General features: G+C 44.5%; 1 protein-coding gene across 1 annotated transcript in view; it reads right to left on the bottom strand.

Annotated features, from left to right (window-relative positions):
• gbf1 (golgi brefeldin A resistant guanine nucleotide exchange factor 1) overlaps positions 1-21,825 on the bottom strand; it is a 115,337-nt gene that overhangs the window by 19,402 nt on the left and 74,110 nt on the right. The window contains exons 16-24 of the mRNA XM_079568423.1: positions 21,442-21,643; positions 20,102-20,239; positions 17,947-18,035; positions 17,547-17,749; positions 17,348-17,471; positions 13,305-13,430; positions 3,275-3,357; positions 1,830-2,066; positions 218-311 (exon numbers count right to left, since the gene is read on the bottom strand). Of these exons, the coding sequence (XP_079424549.1) occupies positions 218-311; positions 1,830-2,066; positions 3,275-3,357; positions 13,305-13,430; positions 17,348-17,471; positions 17,547-17,749; positions 17,947-18,035; positions 20,102-20,239; positions 21,442-21,643 (1,296 nt within the window). The remainder of the gene's footprint in view (positions 1-217; positions 312-1,829; positions 2,067-3,274; positions 3,358-13,304; positions 13,431-17,347; positions 17,472-17,546; positions 17,750-17,946; positions 18,036-20,101; positions 20,240-21,441; positions 21,644-21,825) is intronic.

Below are 21,825 nucleotides of genomic sequence, written 5' to 3'. Positions count from 1 at the left end.
TCAACTTTTTTGTCAATTTCTTGTCAATGTTTTCTCACTTTTTTGTCACATTTCCATCATTGTTTTCGTCTCAGTTTTGTCACTATTTTCACAGCTTCTTTCCAGAAGCTTTTGGATTGGGGTAAAGCCAAGCTGGAGAAAATGTGCTCGGTTCAGGTGGGAGTTAAGGGGTTAAAGACATTTTCATTCTTCCTGTGCATGAAAATGGTGGTCGTACCTCGCTGCTGAGCGTGGTGAACTTGCAGAGGGAGATGATGAGGTTGTCGAAGACGTCGCTGAAGCCGTAATGAGCCGCGATCGTCGCACATTTCCTGCAAACAAAAGAAAAAAAGAAGATTATTGAGACACGAAGAAGAAACAGCTGGATTATTCAATGCTATAGAACAGCTGGATAACTGTTTACAAAGAAGTAACATCAGCAAACATGTGAGCCAGAATGAAGAAATCTAATCTTCTCATAAAAGTAATATCATTTAAATTTGCACCTTTAGGCTTTTGTTAAACACTGTACATTACTTTATATTTAAAGCCAAACTGTGTAACATTTTGTCTCCTCCTTTTGACAATGCAAAACCGGCTCAACACAGAAAAATATTTTTCCGCAGGTCATCAGAAAGTGTGGAAAATTGTGGGGGAAAAAATGTGGGAAAAAAAATACAAATAAATAATTTTGTTTTAACCTCTTACCCCCCACCTGAACCAAGCGTATTTTCTCCATTTCGGCTTTACCCAAACCTAAAAGCTTCTCAACTAGAGCTTACAGCCTATTGGCCAGTGTAGCGCCACATTTGAAAGATAAAACAAATGTTTAAGGATCTTTTTCCTCGCGTTGTTGCTGCGTTGTTGTCACTCTTTTGCCACATTTCTGTAATTTTTTCAACAGATTTTTGTAATTTTTTCAACAGATTTTTGACATTTTTTTCATCAGATTTTTTCATTTTTTTCATCAGATTTTTGTCATTTTCTCGTGACTTTTTGTCATTTTTTTCATCAGATTCTTGTCATTTTTTCGTGACTTTTTTGTCATTTTTTTCATCAGATTTTTGTAATTTTTCCATCACATTTTTGTAATTTTTTCAACATATTTTTGACATTTTTTTCATAATTTTTTTTTTCATTTTATCATCTCATTTCTGACATTTTTAATTACATTTTTTGTCATTTTTTTCATCAGATTATTGTCATTTTTTCATCACTTTTTTGTCATTTTTTCGTGACTTTTTTGTCATTTTCTTCATCAGATTTTTGTCATTTTTTCGTGACTTTTTTGTCATTTTTTTCATTACTTTTTCATCACATTTTTGGTTGCTACACTTTTTTCAAGAGGCTTTTGGGTAAAGCCAATCTGGAGAAAATGTGCCCTGTTCAGGTGGGGGTTAAGAGGTTTAGGCCGGGAAAGCAGTGCCGCATTTCTACCATTAAATCCGGGGGGCGCTCTTGAGTAATTCTACCATTGAGGCACAATGGCGCACACTCTGCTACAGAGGCTGAATATCCAGAAAAACAGAAAAAAACAATTGAAAAACAAAATAAAAAGGGGGAAATAACAGGGAAAACATTGTGGGGGAAAAAAGTAAAAAAAAAAAAAAACAACTTGGGAAAATAAAGAGATAAGAAAAATGCTCAAAAAAAAGTGACAAAGCAGTGTAAGAGAAGATGTTTCTGATTTCTGTTGGTTTTGCAAAAATACAGCTCCATCATCTTCATCAGGAAAGTGAAAAGCCAATTCATCCTCATCAATATCGCGGCTCAAACCTGAACGAGTCCAAAACTGAAGCCAGTGAGTAAACCTGAACATTTGTCCACGTTTCTCTGTGAGTGTGTCTGACCTGAAGCCGGTGATGGCCTTCTGCAGGATGCTCTCGTCCAGGCTCTTGTCGTAGACGTAGGAGAGCGCGGCGATGGACGGGCCCCAGGTCATGGAGAACAGCTCGTGGTCGTAGCTGCCCGGAGGAACCCGCAGGAACAGGCCTTCAGACGAGGCGCCGCGGTGAAGCAGGACGCTCCACACGTAGTTCTCCTTCACCAAACCCGTCTGCTCGTCCGGCATCACGATCTCCTCCGTCCTGAGGGAAACAGCACAGTCAGACCTGAACCGAGCACATTTTCTCCAGTTTGGCTTTACCCCAATCCAAAAGCTTCTGGAAAAAAGCTGAGACGAAAACAATGATGGAAATGGGACTAAAAAGTGACGAAAAATGGATGAAAAAGTGACAAAAATGTGACAAAAAATTACAAAAATGTGATAAAAACTTGACAAAAAAATGACAAAAATGTGATAAAAATGTGACCAAAAAATGACAAAAATGTGACAAAAAAATGACAAAAATGTGACAAAAAAATGACAAAAATGTGACAAAAAATGACAAAAATGTGACAAAAAATGTGACAAAAAATGACAAAAATGTGACAAAAATGTGACAAAAAAAGAGACAAAAAAATGACAAAAATGTGACAAAAAAAATGACAAAAAATCGACCAAAAAAAATGGCAAAAATGTGACAAAAAATGACAAAAATGTGACAAAAATGTGACAAAAAAATGACAAAAATGTGATAAAGATTTGACAAAAAAATGACAAAAATGTGACAAAAAAATGACAAAAATGTGATAAAGATTTGACAAAAAAATGACAAAAATGTGACAAAAAAATGACAAAAATGTGACAAAAAAATGACAAAAATGTGATAAAGATTTGACAAAAAAATGACAAAAATGTGACAAAAAAAGGACAAAAATGTGACAAAAATGTGATAAAAGCTTGACAAAAAAATGACAAAAATGTGACCAAAAAAAATGACAAAAATGTGACAAAAAAATGACAAAAATGTGATAAAAATGTGACAAAAAAATGACCAAAAAAATGACAAAAATGTGACAAAAAATAACAAAAATGTGATAAAGATTTGACCAAAAAAATGACAAAAATGTGACAAAAATGTGATAAAAGCTTGACAAAAAAATGACAAAAATTTGATAAAAATGTGACAAAAATGTGACAAAAAAATGACAAAAATGTGACAAAAATGTGACAAAAAGATACAAAAATGAGTTGAATATCCCCAAAAAAAATGATGGAAAAAAAATCTGAGGAAAAAGATCCTCTCGGTTCAGGCGGGAGTTAAGAGGTTAAGAATTATGTCGGCTGCTATTTCTATTTCTCACGGTGTGACCCGAGCAGGGGTCACGAATCCCTTTTACTGTTAAAATGGGGGTTGCGGCGCCGAAAGGTTGAGAACCACTGGTCTAAAGGATCAACAGAACCAGGACGTACTTGATGGCGTTGTAGATGTCCTCCAGCATGTCCTGGTCGAAGTCCTTGTTCCCGTTCACGCCTTTCAGATTCTTCTTAAATTGCTGCAAAAGACAAGAAAATAATTACAACCACGGGCTACAAAATAACAGAAGAAATTATTTATTTATTTATTTATTTAACTGCCGGGTAATTAATCGAATTCTAATGTAATCGGGATTTTAATAAAGGTCGATCTCGATAATCGCCTGGTGAGTTTTAATCGAGGAGAATTATCCAGTCCTGTCACATTCTGGAAAATAATCTGGACGTGCAGCTGCAGCGCCTGTCAGGTCAATCCCAGGGAAACACTCGGCCCAAACAAACAGGAAGCACAGACGACACATGCGGCACCAAGAGGAGCTGGAGGTTTTACAGTAAAATCAGCTACAAAGTTTAACAGAAAGACGTGAGGAGCCTCAGAGACCAGGACTCACACGAGGAGCAAGAGCTTAAACCTTCACGAGGAAAAACTATCATCGCTGTTTGGACCATGTGGGTTTGTTCTGAGGAGCAGCCGTGGATCAGCTGGATTCTAACAGAGAACTGTAAGTGTGATCGTCTTTTTACTCATAAATGTTCAGTTTACTCATTTCTTTATGAACATATTAAGTTGTTCGCGCTTCTCTCTGTGATGTCGTGACTTTGAGGCTCCGCCCACAAACATCCGCTCGTTTTCTGATTCTGACATTCTTCAAACATTACAATTATCTGCGTCTCCTTTGCAGATGTTTGTGTGTTGCATCAGATCTGAAAATGTACAATAATATGGAGAAAATGCCACATCTCTGAGCCTTAGTGTTATGTAACGTTAAACTCAAACCTGTCTCGTCTCCTGTGTGATATAGAGACAGTTCCTTCTCCTCTCACGTGTTTTGGAGTCTTTATTCAGTTCTAATCCTCATTTCTATCAGTAATTGAGTGTTGGATTTGCTCTGATTAAACTGCTCCGCCGCCTCAGTCTGACTTTCCCGTGTTTAAACCTGTCGTTTGGCACTAATGACCCGTCAGAGGAAAAGTGCCGACAGATCCGAACCAAACCCCCGTCACTGATCCGGTGAAACTTTAGAGAAGGTTTGGTTAAAGGGGGTTAACCGGGATTAAAGACGGATTAAAGTTGGATCAGTGGAGGAGCCGAACGGGAGCGGAAAGTGACGACAGACGACTCCAGGACTGAGGAAACGACTAAACAAACAAGAACCTGAGCTCCTCAAGCCGAGGATCAACAGATGATGGACTCTGAGATCCAGTTTTCCTGACACGACTGTTTTTCACTTTAATATGGTGTTGTCTTTGGTGGTGTCTCTTTAATATGTGTTGTCATTAGCAGGATCATAAGACACAAACCAGACCAGGTCATTTGCCTCAGAATCTTTCTTGCCTGTTCACACCTGTTTATTAACCTCTTAACTCACGCCTGAACCGAGAGGATCTTTTTCCTCACGTCATCACATTTTTTTCCCATCATTTTTTTGTTGGGTGTTCAACTCATTTTTGTATCTCTTTGTAATTTTTTTGTCAAATTTTTATCACATTTTTGTCACATTTTTGTCAAAAAATTGTCATTGTTTTTGTCACATTTTGTCACATTTTTATGTCATTTTTTTGTATTTTGTTAAATTTTTGTCAATTTTTTGTCAATTTTTGTCACATTTTGTCAATTTTTTGTCATTTTTTAGTCAAATTTTTGTCACATTTTTGTCAAATTTTTTTGAAATTTTTTTGTCACATTTTTGTCAAATTTTTGTAAAAAAAATTGTCACTTTTTTGTCACATTTTGTCACATTTTTGTCACATTTTTGTCTTTTTTTTTGTCATTTTTTTGTCAAATTTTTGTATTTTTTTGTCAAATTTTTGTCATTTTTTTATCATATTTTTAGTCAAATTTTTGTCAAATTTTTATGTCATTTTTTGTATTTTTTTGGTCACATTTTTGTAATTTTTTTGTCACTTTTTTGACAATTTTTCGTAACTTTTTGTCACATTTCCATCATCGTTTTCGTCTCAACTTTTTTCCAGAAGCTTTTGGACTGGGGTAAAGCCAAACTGGAGAAAATGTGCTCGGTTCAGGTGGGAGTTAAGGAGTTAATGCACACTGTCCTAAATGACATGTTAAATTAAAAGCTAATCTAAATGATCGGCTAATAAGGATGAAACTAGCTGCTGGGCAAAATAATGAAGTGAATATAAGCAGAAGGAGACCGTTTATTTCATGCATAAGTTGGTTGGATGAAGTCATTTATCCAGAGTGGGCAGTACTTCAGTTTCAGACTAAAACCTGGTTAATCAGTCCTGTAGAGCGAGGACTTCGAGTCTAACCATGTCCTGGACAGAACCAGGTCTAAACGCTGGTGTTTCTGGACTCTGGAGGAGTCTTCACTTCTGTGGGCGTGGCTCCGCTCGGACGCCGTTAACGAGCGCCCGTGACCTCGGCGACCGCCCGGCGGCGACGTGAGAAATGCTGCAGTTGTTTAAAGAGCGTTTGTCACATTTCAGCTCCATAGAAATACTGACGCGCTTTTATGAGGTCACAGCCGTTTGGTGCGAGGATTACCGGGATTTCCACGCTCCGGGTTCCACTGCGCAGAAGTTCACAGCTAAGACACTTCTGACGGCGCTGACGGAGCCTCCGACCCCCCCTGGACCCCCCCTGGACCCCCCCTGGACCCCCCCCCCCCCGGACCAAAACCACAAACCAAACACATGCTCAGTTTACAAACGCCCAGTTTCAAACTATTGATTCTAATTTGGACTTTTTTGTAGTAACTCCAGCCAAAAACTCACTATTATCTAAAAGGAATCTGGGACTCATTTATATTCTTTCTAAATCAAATCTGATAAAATAACAACCAAAAAAAGTCATTTTTTGGTGATCTGAAATAATTGTATGTCATTTGGATTTTTACCCCATTTTACACACGTGAAAAAAATGCTCCTTTTGTGAATGAAAAAAAAAAGTAAAATGTAAAATTAAAATGGGAAATTTGTTTCTAAGTTAAAATGTGTTTATGTCGTGGCAATTTTTGTAAAACACTCTGTTGTGGATTCTCCAACACAACAGCCGCATTAGCCGGTTCTAACGGCCGACACAGTGTTGTTCCTCCTGCATTATAACGTCTAACGCGGCTCCTCGTTGTTTAATCCGCTTATACCAGGGTCCCACAAACGTAACATTTATAATAAATGTGTTTTTCATTGACTAAACTCACTAAATCTGCCAGACTACGGGACTATTTTGTGTGGGTTATTAGCCGGTCACTGAAGGCTGGTCTCAGAGCGAGTCATTCTCCGCAGCTATTACGAGGATCTCAGTCAGGCTCAACGACACAACATCAGCACAGAATCACAACACAACAGGACTAACCCGGAAACACTTTTCCCTGGAAGTAAACACCGATATGCGGCACTCGTGGGCAGGAGTTATTTACCTTTTACAAGGTTTAACCTGAAGCTAAAGCTAGCTAGCTCAACCAGCTCAACTGTTTATGGAAACAGCTGCGGTGGAGTCGCTCACACCTGGGCCCCCCCAACTCAAACTTTTATGTTTGACTTTACTAATCCAGACAAAGATGCTTCAATGCAGGATCATTTTATGTACGCCTGAAAATGATGAATAGCCTTAACCGTTTCCAATAGAAATGTAAAGCTCATATGTTATTAACAGTAGCTAACCTAGCTGCTCACTCTCCTCTACAAACATTTAGCAAACACTAAATCCATCTCATACGTTCCTGTCAGTCACTAATTACGCCTTTATCTGATTCAGCTGTGTCAGGCGTTGCTATGGCGACGCCACAGCGGAGTGACATCCCAGTGATTTAACTACCGGACTACGTGTGCGGTTACACCAAAATAATGCACCAGCCAATCAGAATCGAGTATTCACCCAGACCGTGGTATAACAAATATGAATGATATCACATGTATTTTTGTTATATCGTTAAACCAAACCAACCTTTTATCAGCCGAGGGCAATTTCAAGAGCATTAAGTTGTTTGAGAGTTACCAGTTAAAAACGAATCCTAAAGACTTAGACGTTCTGTGTAGTTATAGGATATTGACCCCAAATTATAGCAAAATAGTTTTGTTTTAACCTCGTATTGAGTCACATGAACAGAAACAACTGTATTTGTATTTGATTCAAGAAAAGTAAGTCTTTTACACCTTAAAAAAGTACTTTCGTTGGTGACTGCGTTAAACCATTGTGTATCTTATTTAGAGATGACACTGGCAACATATTCGGTATTGATTGTCAAAGATATTTCGAAAAGTAGAAATAAGTAATAAAATTCCCAACAGTCTGTAACAAATGTCCAAAGTCCCCAAAGTTAGTGAAACTTGTTGTTGCATCAAGGCCTGATTTTAATCCTACCCCCCTTTGAAAAGCCCTAAAACTCATCAATTAAAAAAGATCTGCAGCTCAAATTGTATTCACAGAATATTTAGAAGGTTTAAATTTTAAAAGGTAAAAATAAACAAAAAAAGACAATAATGCACTCATTTGTGAAGTGCTTTTCTCATCTATATGACATTTAATTTTCATTTTTGCAGATATATAGTTGAATATATGGAAAAAGAAAAAGCTAAAGCCCAAAACTGTCATATTCCTTTGTTCCTCATCATGTCAGCTTTCTGTGTTCTAAATTTCATTCATCTGTGACTCTGTATGGGACCACAGCACCACTTTGGATAGAATCACAAAGTTCCGTCTGAAGCCTGTCCCGTTAAAGTGGTTTTTGGGGTCCCACAGCCGAACGGGGCCGAGTTGCAATGGGGGGTCCCCACTGGTAATGACCCAGGATCTGCTCTATTGAAAGATACTAGTTTGGAAAAGGTAGCAAAAATGTGCCTGAGGAGGGGGTCTGGTGCTGTAGACGTTCTATCGCCCACGCCAACATGCACCGCCCGATAAAACCTCTGATCTTCCGAGTACCCCCGTGGAATGCGGACCACCGGTTGAGACCCACTGTTGTTTGTGATCTAAACTTAGCCTCTTCAGATCCTCCTTCAGATCCTCCATATTTCTCATTTTCCTCATACTTTCTCCGTGTAAACCTCGCCTGAATCCCCGCCTTTGGTCGCGGGGCTGCAGTTGTCGCGGGGCTTCTTTGTAGCCTCCGCGGCAGCTGTTCCCGACCCCCCCCTCAGCCTCCCCCCTCCCTCTGTTCTCTTCAGCTGCGCCGGCGCCTGACGCTCCAACATGGCGGCCGCTCGTTTGAGGCTGAGCGGGGGCTATTTGTGAGGAGGCCTGTGCTGTGGCCGCGGCGCGTCACACGGAGCTAAAGCAAACATGGGATTTACTCATTTGTCGCTGGAGCCGCCGGCGGCTCTGACTCAGGCCCAGAGGGTTCAGTTACTCATTACCCCCGCCTGGACCGAGCACAGAGGGTTCAGAGACTCTCCATGTGAGACTCTCCTCACATGGAGAGTCTGTGAGGAACAAGGGTTAGAACCTCTTATACCATGGTCTGGGTGAATACTGGATTCTGATTGGCTGGTGCATTATTTTGGTATAACCGCACACGTAGTCCGGTAGTTAAATCACTGGGATGTCACTCCGCTGTGGCGTCGCCATAGCAACGCATGACACAGCTGAATCAGATAAAGGCGTAATTAGTGACTGACAGGAACGTATGAGATGGATTTAGTGTTTGCTAAATGTTTGTAGAGGAGAGTGAGCAGCTAGGTTAGCTACTGTTAATAACATATGAGCTTTACATTTCTATTGGAAACGGTTAAGGCTATTCATGCATTTTAATGATTACTTTCTTTTTTACACCTTCTATTGTAACTGACTAATGTTATTAACTGTATCTTTTAATCTGTATTGACTGTATCTTTTATCTAACTGACTAGTTGTTCATGAACTCCTGCTGTGCTTCCTCATGTTGCCTCCTGCATTCTCACTTAAGCTCTGTCGCGCATGAACTCTTTGTTGCATGTTTGTTTTGGTGTGTTATTCCTGCTGCTGAGCAAATGTGATGTTTATTGTACTTTGCCATGTGATAATCGTGATAACTTGTCTTACCCATTTCCAGGGTGCCTACTGTACATCTGGCCGAGGACTACAGATGAAAACTAGCCTTTTGGCTAACTCTGGCATATTTTACAGTTGAGCTGTTAATATGCACTGTCCTTGCAAAAATAAATAAATAAATAAATAAAATAAATTCATCATTTTCAGGCGTACATAAAATGATCCTGCATTGAAGCATATTTGTCTGGATTAGTAAAGTCAATCATAACAGTTTCAGTTGGGGGGGCCCAGGTGTGAGCGACTCCACCGCAGCTGTTTCCATAAACAGTTGAGCTGGTTGAGCTAGCTAGCTTTAGCTTCAGGTTAAACAGCGTAAAAGGTAAATAACTCCTGCCCACGAGTGCCGCATATCGGTGTTTACTTCCAGGGAAAAGTGTTTCCGGGTTAGTCCTGTTGTGTTGTGATTCTGTGCTGATGTTGTGTCGTTGAGCCTGACTGAGATCCTCGTAATAGCTGCGGAGAATGACTCGCTCTGAGACCAGCCTTCAGTGACCGGCTAATAACCCACAGGAAATAGTCCCGTAGTCTGGCAGATTTAGTGACTTTAGTCAATGAAAAACACATTTATTATAAATGTTAGGTTTGTGGGACCCTGGTATAAGCGGATTAAACAACGAGGAGCCGCGTTAGACGTTATAATGCAGGAGGAACAACACTGTGTCGGGCGTTAGAACCGTCTAACGCGGCTCCGAGATGTTTAATCCTTACATAACCTCCGCCTGGACCGAGCACAGTCTCTACAGTTTGGCTTCTTCCTCTTGAAAAAAAGCGAAACGTGAAATGAGGCGTATAGAGAAGCTTTTAGATTTGGGTAAAGCTGAAGTGTTCAGGCGGGGGTTAAGAGCTTGATCCTGTTTAATTTATCAGTTTCTTCTTCTACAGTGTCAGCGCATCATCCTGTATTATTTTTTATTCCTACAAGATATTCCTACAGCTGCCAGCAGGAGGCGCACCAGGCAAAGTCTTCACCAGCTCCAGCCTGTATTTCCTTGTTTAACCCCTTAACCTCCACCTGAACTGAGCACATTTTCTCCAGTTTGGCTTTACCCAAACCTAAAAGCTTCATGGAAAAGACTTCAAAGTAGAGCTGGGCGATTTCCCCCCCACAAAGATCTGTGATTTTTTTAATTATAAAAAAACTAAAATGTGACAAAAAAAGCGGCAACAACAAAAGCTAGGATCACTTTTCCTAAAGTGTTTTTTTTTATTTAACCATTATTTAACGAGGATAAAACTCATTGAGATTAGAAAGTCGAGACGCTTTTAGATTTGAGTAAAGCTGAACTGGAGAGAATGCGCTCGGTTAAATGATGTAGTTCAGGTGTTGGTTAATCCTAAGCAGTAACCGGAGAACTGCTACACCCTCTGAACCTCCCTCTGAACCTCCCTCTGGACCTCCCTCCCTCTGAACCTCCCTCTGAACCTCCCTCTGGACCTCCCTCTGGACCTCCCTCTGGACCTCCCTCTGAACCTCCCTCTGGACCTCCCTCTGGACCTCCCTCTGGACCTCCCTCTGAGCCTCCCTCTGGACCTCCCTCCCTCTGAACCTCCCTCTGGACCTCCCTCTGGACCTCCCTCTGAGCCTCCCTCTGGACCTCCCTCCCTCTGGACCTCCCTCTGAACCTCCCTCTGGACCTCCCTCCCTCTGAACCTCCCTCTGAACCTCCCTCTGGACCTCCCTCTGAACCTCCCTCTGAGCCTCCCTCTGGACCTCCCTCTGGACCTCCCTCTGGACCTCCCTCTGAACCTCCCTCTGAACCTCCCTCTGAACCTCCCTCCCTCTGAACCTCCCTCTGAACCTCCCTCCCTCTGAACCTCCCTCTGAACCTCCCTCTGAACCTCCCTCTGGACCTCCCTCTGGACCTCCCTCTGGACCTCCCTCTGAGCCTCCCTCTGAACCTCCCTCTGAACCTCCCTCTGAACCTCCCTCTGGACCTCCCTCTGCACCTCCCTCTGGACCTCCCTCTGGACCTCCCTCTGGACCTCCCTCCCTCTGAACCTCCCTCTGCACCTCCCTCTGGACCTCCCTCTGGACCTCCCTCTGGACCTCCCTCCCTCTGAACCTCCCCCTGAACCTCCCTCTGGACCTCCCTCTGGACCTCCCTCCCTCTGAACCTCCCTCTGGACCTCCCTCTGCACCTCCCTCTGCACCTCCCTCTGGACCTCCCTCTGCACCTCCCTCTGGACCTCCCTCTGGACCTCCCTCTGGACCTCCCTCTGGACCTCCCTCTGGACCTCCCTCCCTCTGAACCTCCCTCTGAACCTCCCTCTGGACCTCCCTCTGAACCTCCCTCTGAGCCTCCCTCTGGACCTCCCTCTGGACCTCCCTCTGGACCTCCCTCTGCACCTCCCTCTGCACCTCCCTCTGGACCTCCCTCTGCACCTCCCTCTGGACCTCCCTCTGGACCTCCCTCTGAACCTCCCTCTGGACCTCCCTCTGAACCTCCCTCTGGACCTCCCTCTGGACCTCCCTCTGGACCTCCCTCCCTCTGAACCTCCCTCTGAACCTCCCTCTGGACCTCCCTCTGGACCTCCCTCTGGACCTCCCTCCCTCTGGACCTCCCTCTGGACCTCCCTCTGAACCTCCCTCTGAGCCTCCCTCTGGACCTCCCTCTGGACCTCCCTCTGGACCTCCCTCCCTCTGGACCTCCCTCTGGACCTCCCTCTGAACCTCCCTCTGAGCCTCCCTCTGGACCTCCCTCTGGACCTCCCTCTGCACCTCCCTCTGCACCTCCCTCTGGACCTCCCTCTGCACCTCCCTCTGGACCTCCCTCTGGACCTCCCTCTGAACCTCCCTCTGGACCTCCCTCTGGACCTCCCTCCCTCTGAACCTCCCTCTGAACCTCCCTCTGGACCTCCCTCTGGACCTCCCTCTGGACCTCCCTCCCTCTGAACCTCCCTCTGGACCTCCCTCTGCACCTCCCTCTGCACCTCCCTCTGCACCTCCCTCTGAACCTCCCTCTGAGCCTCCCTCTGGACCTCCCTCTGGACCTCCCTCTGCACCTCCCTCTGCACCTCCCTCTGAACCTCCCTCTGCACCTCCCTCTGGACCTCCCTCTGGACCTCCCTCTGGACCTCCCTCCCTCTGAACCTCCCTCTGAACCTCCCTCTGGACCTCCCTCTGGACCTCCCTCTGGACCTCCCTCCCTCTGAACCTCCCTCTGGACCTCCCTCTGGACCTCACTCTGGACCTCCCTCTGGACCTCCCTCTGAACCTCCCTCTGGACCTCCCTCTGGACCTCCCTCTGAACCTCCCTCTGAACCTCCCTCTGGACCTCCCTCTGAACCTCCCTCTGGACCTCCCTCTGGACCTCCCTCTGGACCTCCCTCTGAACCTCCCTCTGAACCTCCCTCTGGACCTCCCTCTGAACCTCCCTCTGGACCTCCCTCTGAACCTCCCTCTGGACCTCCCTCTGAACCTCCCTCTGGACCTCCCTCTGGACCTCCCTCTGAACCTCCCTCTGGACCTCCCTCCCTCTGAGCCTCCCTCTGAGCCTCCCTCTGGACCTCCCTCTGAGCCTCCCTCTGGACCTCCCTCTGGACCTCCCTCTGGACCTCCCTCTGGACCTCCCTCTGAACCTCCCTCTGGACCTCCCTCTGGACCTCCCTCTGGACCTCCCTCTGGACCTCCCTCTGAACCTCCCTCTGGACCTCCCTCCCTCTGAGCCTCCCTCTGAGCCTCCCTCTGGACCTCCCTCTGAGCCTCCCTCTGGACCTCCCTCTGGACCTCCCTCTGGACCTCCCTCTGAACCTCCCTCTGGACCTCCCTCTGGACCTCCCTCCCTCTGGACCTCCCTCTGAGCCTCCCTCTGAACCTCCCTCTGGACCTCCCTCTGGACCTCCCTCTGGACCTCCCTCTGGACCTCCCTCTGGACCTCCCTCCCTCTGAACCTCCCACACTCTGGACCTCCCTCTGAGCCTCCCTCTGGACCTCCCTCTGGACCTCCCTCTGGACCTCCCTCTGGACCTCCTCACCTCCACCGTCATGGGGATGTTCTGCTTGCGGACGTTGTGGTTGTGCTGGTCGGTGTTTAACATGATGACGGCGTAAGCCAGAGCGAAGCCGGCGTCGTTCGTCATGAAGGGGCAGCCGTTCACTTTCTGCAAACAGAAGACAGAAAACTGATTAACCCGGACTCAGACTGAGACCAGGACCTGAACCCGGACTCAGGCCAAGACCAGGATCTAAACCCGGGCTCAGGCTGAGACCTGGACCTGAACCCGGACTCAGGCCAAGACCAGGACCTAAACCAGGGCTCAGGCCAAGACCAGGATCTGAACCATGACTCAGGCCAAGACCTAGATCTGAACCCGGGCTCAGGCCAAGACCAGGATCTACCAGGGCTCAGGCCAAGACCTGGACCTGAACCCGGGCTCAGGCCAAGACCAGGACCTGAACCAGGGCTCAGGCCAAGACCAGGATCTACCAGGGCTCAGGCCAAGACCAGGATCTGAACCAGGACTCAGACTGAGACCAGGACCTGAACCCGGGCTCAGGCCGAGACCTGGACCTGAACCCGGGCTCAGGCTGAGACCAGGATCTGAACCCGGGCTCAGACTAACACCAGGACCTGAACCCGGACTCAGGCCGAGACCAGGATCTGAACCCGGGCTCAGGCCGAGACCAGGATCTGAACCCGGGCTCAGGCCGAGACCAGGATCTGAACCCGGGCTCAGGCTCAGGCCAAGACCAGGACCTGAACCCGGGCTCAGGCCAAGACCTGGATCTGAACCCAGGCTCAGGCCAAGACCAGGATCTGAACCAGGGCTCAGGCCAAGACCAGGATCTGAACCAGGGCTCAGGCCAACACCAGGATCTGAACCAGGGCTCAGGCCAAGACCAGGATCTACCAGGACTCAGGCTGAGACCAGGATCTGAACCAGGGCTCAGGCCAAGACCAGGATCTGAACCCGGGCTCAGGCCAAGACCTGGACCTGAACCAGGGCTCAGGCCAAGACCAGGATCTGAACCAGGGCTCAGGCCAAGACCAGGATCTGAACCAGGGCTCAGGCCAAGACCAGGATCTGAACCCGGGCTCAGGCTGAGACCAGGATCTGAACCAGGGCTCAGGCCAAGACCTGGACCTGAACCCAGGCTCAGGCCAAGACCTGGATCTGAACCTGGGCTCAGGCCAACGCCAGGATCTACCAGGGCTCAGGCCAAGACCAGGACCAGCTCCTTCTCAGCCGAGGCCGTGCATTTATGAAGCGTGATCCTGGTTCATGTGTTTTACTGTTGACACTTTCAAATCCGGACCAAAGACCAGAGCGAAGGCTGGATCGAGGACCCGGAGGAGACTCTGACAGTCACAGTGTTCAGACCCTCAGTTATAAAGCCAGAGCCAAAGCTTTGTGGAGCCGCTCGTCTGCGCCAAAGCTGGTATTTATAGAAAACAAACTGAATGTGAAAGGAGAGGAGAGGGCAGGCCATGTTCAGGCAGTTCAACTTTGTTTTCTTTAGAAAGTAAAAGGATTAGGATGAAATGAGCTCGAGAATCTAATCAACTTCAGTGGCTGCCAGTGTCCTATAGCAGTGGTTCTCAACCTGGGGGTCGCGAGACAAATTTGGGGGGTAAAATAGCCATATTTTCATTAGCATATAATCTGACATTTTATTGTAGCATGTGTGTGCTATTTTACCAGAGCGCCATTATTTGTTTGTAGTTTGATGAATTTCATTTTAGCCATTTTTTTTTTTAACCCCTTAACTCCCACCTGAACTGAGCACATTTTCTCCAGTTTGGCTTTACCCCAATCCAAAAGCTTATGGAAAAAAGGTGAGACGAAAAAATGATGGAAATGGGACAAAAAAGTGAGAAAACATTGACAAAAAAGTGACGAAAAATTGATGAAAAAGTGGCAAAAATGTCACAAAAATGTCAAAAGAAATGGACAAAAATGTGACAAAAATGTGATAAAAATTTGACCAAAAAATCACAAAAATGTGACAAAAAAAGTGACAAAAAATGACAAAAATGTGAGAAAAAAAGTGACAAAAAATTACAAAAATGTGACAAAAAAAGTGACAAAAAATGACAAAAATGTGAGAAAAAAAGTGACAAAAAATTACAAAAATGTGATAAAAATTTGACAAAAAAATTACAAAAAATTGACAAAAATGTGACCAAAAAATGACGAAAAGTTACAAAATGAGTTGAATACCCAACAAAAAAATGATGGGAAAAAAAAAAAGCGATGACGTGAGGAAAAAGATCCTCTCGGTTCAGGCGGGAGTTAAGAGGTAAAGAATTATCTCGGCTACTATTTGTATTTCTCACGGTGTGACCCGAGCAGGGGTCACGAATCCCTTTTACTGTTAAAGTGGGGGTTGCGGCGCCAATATGTTGAGAACCACTGTCCTATAGAATCAACTTTAAATGTTGGTTCCAGCGTTCAGAGCTTTGTGGGTCAGGATCCTTCCTACATCAAGGTTCCACACACTTGTTTTCATACTGGAGGCGACCAACTCAACTCTTTCAGTAATCGATTAATCGTTTTCTAGTAAACACAGACTAAAATAGAGCGAAAACGACATGACAATTATGTGTTTTGGATGAAAACCTACTTTGTTTTTAAAGTTAGGGTCTGTAGTGTTTTGTACATTGTAAATTTCATAAATATCTGTCTTTGTGCTAATTCTGTTTTCTGATTGGACGAGACAAAGAGGCTCCTACTACGGAGGCACCGATACCACTTTTTCTAAAAACCGGTACGAGTACTTTGATTTAAGTACTCGCCGATACCGAATACCGATACGAGTACAAGGCATTTTCTTCAACATTCTTACTTTTTTCACAGCAGATTGGTTTGTAATTAGTTAATTTATTCATGTACATTTCCTTAAGTAAAGTAGGCGACACATTTAAGAGCAGTTATATTAGAATTGTGCTGATGCCATTTATTTATTTATTTATTTTCATTCAATATAATGTTTTATTTTTATGTCTCTGTCCATCATAGACAGAAAAGCCCATGTCCTAAAGCTCCAAAGCCTGAGCTTTATTCATTTATGTGTTTTTATTTAACAATAGTATTGAGATGTTACTTAAATGGTCTCTTTTCGTCTTTACTTCAGCTCCTGTAGATTTTCTCGTGTGTTTGTAGTAACTTAGCGAGAAGCTACAGCGTTTTCATTGTTCTGCTGCAGCTCATTTTCCCTCAATATAAACATGCTGTATGTCTTTCATTTGGATTTTCTGAGGACTTTTTAGTCGCTGGGTTAGTTTTTCAGATGAATAAACTCCTGGTTTTAAAACGGCGTCAGAATGGCCCAAATTGCTAGCCGCGAGTTAGCATCGTTAGCCTGTATGTTGTAAACACTGCAGACGCTGCAGCGCTAACAACATTAAGCTCTGGTTAAATCCAGCTCAGACTCTAGTTTAGAGAGCGCAGTCTGTAATAAAGTCAGCTCTATGTGGATTATTGGATTTACACTAAACTATTCTACAGTTTGTTGCTTCTTCTCTCCTCAGCTGAGAGCTGCGCCTCGTAGCTGCGCTGGCCGCACGTCAAATGGTGTCGGTTTCTGGTATCAGGAGCTCATGAATGAGTCCGAGTAAGAGTACAAGCATGTGGTATCGGCTTGATACCCGATACTGGTAGCAGTATCGGTGCATCCCTAGCTCCTACAAACGTTTACTTTAAGTTCATTCCATCAACATGTCCTCAACGGCGCCACTTTAGCTTTATGTGATAAAACAAAACCTAAATCTCACTATTGGCAAATCCAGCTACACTATCGTCTTAATAAGCCTCTTCTTTACCTTCTTAACATGTGTTTCCAGAAGTTTTATTGATGGGATAAACAGCACGATGCCAATACGTGTGATCAGAGAATCGAACTTCATTTTTCAATATCCTCCAGATCCTCCAGCGTCTGACCCTCCCTCTGTCCTTTTTGTTTTCACTGTTCTTTTTTCTTTTACAAATAACTGGTTTAATGAAAAACAGAGACTCCCTCGAACCCGCCTCTTCCTGCTGCAGAAGCATTTCTAAGCTGTGGCCTGTGTGATACTCACGTGCCAGTTGTCGGTGAAGGTCTCCAGGAGCCTCTGGATGACGGGGGCCTCTCCCGGGAGCCTGAAGGCCTCGAGGTAAAGCCTCAGAGCCTCGTCGATCCTCAGGCCCTGGAACTGGAACGTGCTGAGGACACACAGACGCTTCCATACATTACTCTGGCGGCGGCGAGTTTCTTTTCTTTCGCAGGACGTTTCTTACTTGACGAAGCTGTCCAGGAGCTCCGGGTTCTTGCGGTCGCTGACGAACTCCCCGATCATCTTCTTGTCGAGGCGGTTGTTCTCGCGCAGCCACTGGGCCACCTGCCCCGGCTCGAGGGGCTCCGACAGCAGCCCCTTCTCCTGCAGGAACTCGATGCCCTTCTTCGGTTTCTGATTGAACTGCTCTGTGCCCGTGATCAGCAGCTGCAAAACCAGAGAAGAGTCAGAACTTAGGAGGGGAGGCCATTCTCAAAATCAGCGCCACCAGGAACAATGTGCTTAATGGGTTGGAGGGGGTTATCTGCACTGAATATTATTCCAGGAAATGCTCTACGATATCATCCACAAACTCAGGCTGAAGAGATGATGATTTTGAATCATTTCCGAGAGAACAGCCTCACCTTCTTCTTGGTCCTGATCTCCATGAGCTCCTGTGTGTCGGGTAAGTACGAGGAGAACCTGTGCGGCTTCTTCAGAACTCTCTTTTCCACTGAAACAAACACACGTATAACACATTAAAACCTCCTCATTACAGAAAGCCCTTTTCCACCAGGCTGGTGCTGGTGCTGGTTCCCGGTCAGTTCCAGTTTCAGAAGCAGTTCTTTTGTTTTCCACTGAAAAAACGCTGGCTCTTAGTTCCAAAATCTGGTGCCGGTTGGGAACCAGTTAAAAGCTGGACCAAGAAACGAGCACCAGTGATGTCAGCGGCTGGGGGCGTGGCTCTCTCCTCCAACAAACAATCAATATTAGTTAGTTTGTGCTTAGAACTTCCTGGAGAAGCCAACAGTCTGTGGAGGAAACTGTTGTTTTCCTTTACACTCTTCAGCTAAAACAAGAGTTAGAAAGAAGAAATCAAAATGTTAACGGCTGCTGTGACTGAAACATAAACTTATTTTTCTGTATTTTATAACCAGAAGTGGCTGTAGTAAGATGCTACTATCCATGTTTGATGTTGACTTCCCAAAGCGTTGCTATGACAATAGGCACAGCTCTCATTTTGGTGGAAAACCAAGTCAGTCTGGAACCAACCCGGCACCAGAACCAGCTCTGAACCAGCCCAGAACCAACACCTTGGTGGAAAAGCCCTAAGAAGAGACCTCACATAGCCATTTATTTCCACCAAGCTGGTGCCGGTGCTGGTTCCCGGTCAGTTCCAGTTTCAGAACCAGTTCTTTTGTTTTCCACTGAAAAAACGCTGGCTCTTAGTTCCAAAAGCCGGTGCCGATTGGGAACCAGTTAAAAGCTGGACCAAGAAACGAGCACCAGTGATTTCAGTGGCCGGGGGTGTTGCTTTCTCTTCCGACAAACAACCAATACTAGTTAGTTAGTGCTTAAGGCGAGACACTGCAGGTGAATAGGGGAAGAAAAAAAAATGTAGAAATATCAATTTGAAACTTTTGCTGAACATCACAGATATAAATATGAGAAAAACATGTCCTGCACTTTTTCTGTCATTTTATGTTTTCACATAAAAATAAGTCATTTTGAGCATTAAAATGGCCAAAATTGCCTATATTTTGGGCAACGAAATCAAAATAATGAATTGAGCCAGATTAAATGGTTTTATTTTATTGACATATTAGTAGCTAAGATTTTTTCAGAGGGGATTTTGGATATTTTGTTTAGTTTTTCAATAAACTAATCATCAGTGAAAAAATCTGTAAAAACTCAAATTCCGCCTGTTTTTTTGGTTTCAAAGCTGAATAAATCAGGCTAGGAATTAGATATTAAAAAATCCCTTTGCAAAAACCTTCAAAATCTTGTTGTGTCTCAGCCTGTAAAGTGTGGAGTCTGTGGGAGCTTCTATAAGGGCTCAGGCTCTGTCCGAGTGCGGCTTCTCTCATTCAGAGAAAACCAGCCCTGAAGTTTTGTAGCGAGTGCGCATGCTCGGCCCGTTCTTCCACTTTTCCGCTCCAGCGTCTCGTAGGAGGAAAAACACCATATTTGGGTGAAAGCGTCATCACGGGGCCCCTTAGCAGGACACGTGGATGTCAAATCTGTCAATATTTATGAATGAAAACCCGCGGGAAAGACGGCCTTTCTACTTCCGGGTCGCCCCCACCTCGCAGACAAAACATCATAAAATAAACATCATCATTTTTATATCTGACATGAAAACTAAGATGTAAAGGGAGGAACATAGATACAAATCTCCACTTCCACCACTGCGGGAAAAACCAATACTTTCACCTGCCGTGTCTCGCCTTAACTTCTTGGAGAAGCCAAAACAGGAGGAAATTAATTGTTTTTTTTGCTTTACGCTCTTCAGCTACAGCTACAACAAGAAGGAACGGTTAGAAAGAAGAAATAAAAATGTTGACGGCTGCTGTGACAGGAACATAAACTTATTTTCGTGTATTTTATGACCAGAAGTGTCTGTATTAACATGTTGCTAGCCATGTTTTGTGTGGCTATCGACTTCCCAAAGCGTTGCTATGGCAAAAGGCACAATGTCAGCTCACTTTGGTGGAAAACCAAGTCAGTACGGAACCAACCCGGGCCCAGAACCAGCCCTGAACCAGCCCCTTGGTGGAAAAGCCCTCACAGAGTCCTGACCTGGCTCCGAGTCCTGGTCCGACCGGCCCAGCCTCATCTTGTCGGCCATCAGGGGGCCGCTGGTGGGAGGGTAACCCAGGGACGGGTCACTCTGAGCGGGGTCCACCGAGACGCCGTTAGGGCTCGGTCTCTGGAGGTCTGAGGAAGAGAAAGAAGAGACACAGTGTCAGGACAGAACGACCGAAAGTCAGAGAGATTCATCAACTTTGTGGATCTTAAGGCGAGACATCATCATAACATCTTAGTAAAAAACAGACCAAACAATAAACGACATATTCCTACATTAGAACGATGCACAATAATCTACTTTCAAACATATTTGGTTTAATGTGGACAGTGCCCCCTTCTGGAGGAGTTTCCCTGAGTACCTCTGGGGGAACAGCCACGTGACTGAAACAAGTCTGGGGCTGAGTCTGAAACCATCAAATCATAGCCTCCAAGTACTAACATTTGGGGTTAAAGGAGATATTAATACTATTGGACAAAACAAGGAACTTTTGAGACAATTTCAGCCAAAACATCATATTGGACGTAAAAATATCTAAAAGACTTTTTTCTGAAAGGTTTTATTAAATGTAATTAGCCCCATATATTTAATTTTGAACCTCAAAATTACTTCAAAATGTGATTTGTTTCAAAAACTAAATCAGATCCAAAAAACGAATCTAACCCATACATTTAAACCCGGCTCTATTCATTATTAACATTTATCAACACAAATACAGTACAATACAATCATTTTTTTTGTCTTAATTTTGCAAAATTTAGGAGGGAAAAAACAAAAAAAATTCTCAATTTGTTAGGGATTTCTTTCTCAATTTCTTTAAATTTTTTCTTTATTTTTCCAAATTTTCCAATTTAAGAAAAATAAATAAATATATTAATTAAAAAAAAAATCCATAATTATTCCCTATTTTTTAAGGATTTTTTCAGATTTTTTTTTTTTTCCATCTGTAATCCCCACATCGGTCGACCAATATTTCTATATATTTCTATGATTGAAACATTTACTATAATAATAAATGCTTAACTTTAGGCTATTTTAGAGATAAAAAAAAGAAACAACAACATCAACAACTTAAATGACTTAAAATATCTATATATTAGCCTTTATATGGGCTATCGGCCAGGCCAACCCCCTTCATATCGGTATCGGTATCAGTCGGGTTCTAGTGATGACCCCCCCCCTCTCTAAAGTGCCTTATTGTTGCATGAAAACATTAGTATCAGTAATCTATAGCAGAAGTTTAAAATGTACAACAGTTTTCCCTGTTCCCCTGCAGCGTCTGGCCTTTAAGAACTGAACATCTGAAAGAGGCTGGATTAGAGAAAATAATGACCGTTGGCGTCTGCGTTCTCCTGCTCCGTCTCATGGTTCTTCTCCGGCTCTTGGGCCTTCAGGCTGGCGATGGAGGAGCTGGAGGAGCTGGAGGTGGGGACCTTGTTCTGACAGTGGGACTCGGTGCTGTCGATGACGGTGAGCAGAGCCTCCAGGGACAGGAGGTGAGTGGTGTAGAGCTGCCCCGACACAGGGAAGGAGTTCTGAGGAGGAGAAGAGCCTTCGATCAACACCAGGAGACAACAGGGTGAGGAGAGAAACAGCGCCCCCAATGTGACGCTGGTGGCCAAAAAGTGTACTGCATCCATTTCCATTGAGGATGAACAGTGGTAGTAGTAGTAGTAGTAGTAGTAGTAGTAGTAGTAGTAGTAGTAGTAGTAGTAGT

Source organism: Gobius niger (assembly GCF_951799975.1).
Source record: "Gobius niger genome assembly, chromosome: 12".
Lineage (NCBI taxonomy): Eukaryota > Metazoa > Chordata > Actinopteri > Gobiiformes > Gobiidae > Gobius > Gobius niger.
The sequence above is the reverse complement of the archived record's forward strand: the minus strand, read 5'-3'. Positions and strand labels throughout refer to the sequence as shown.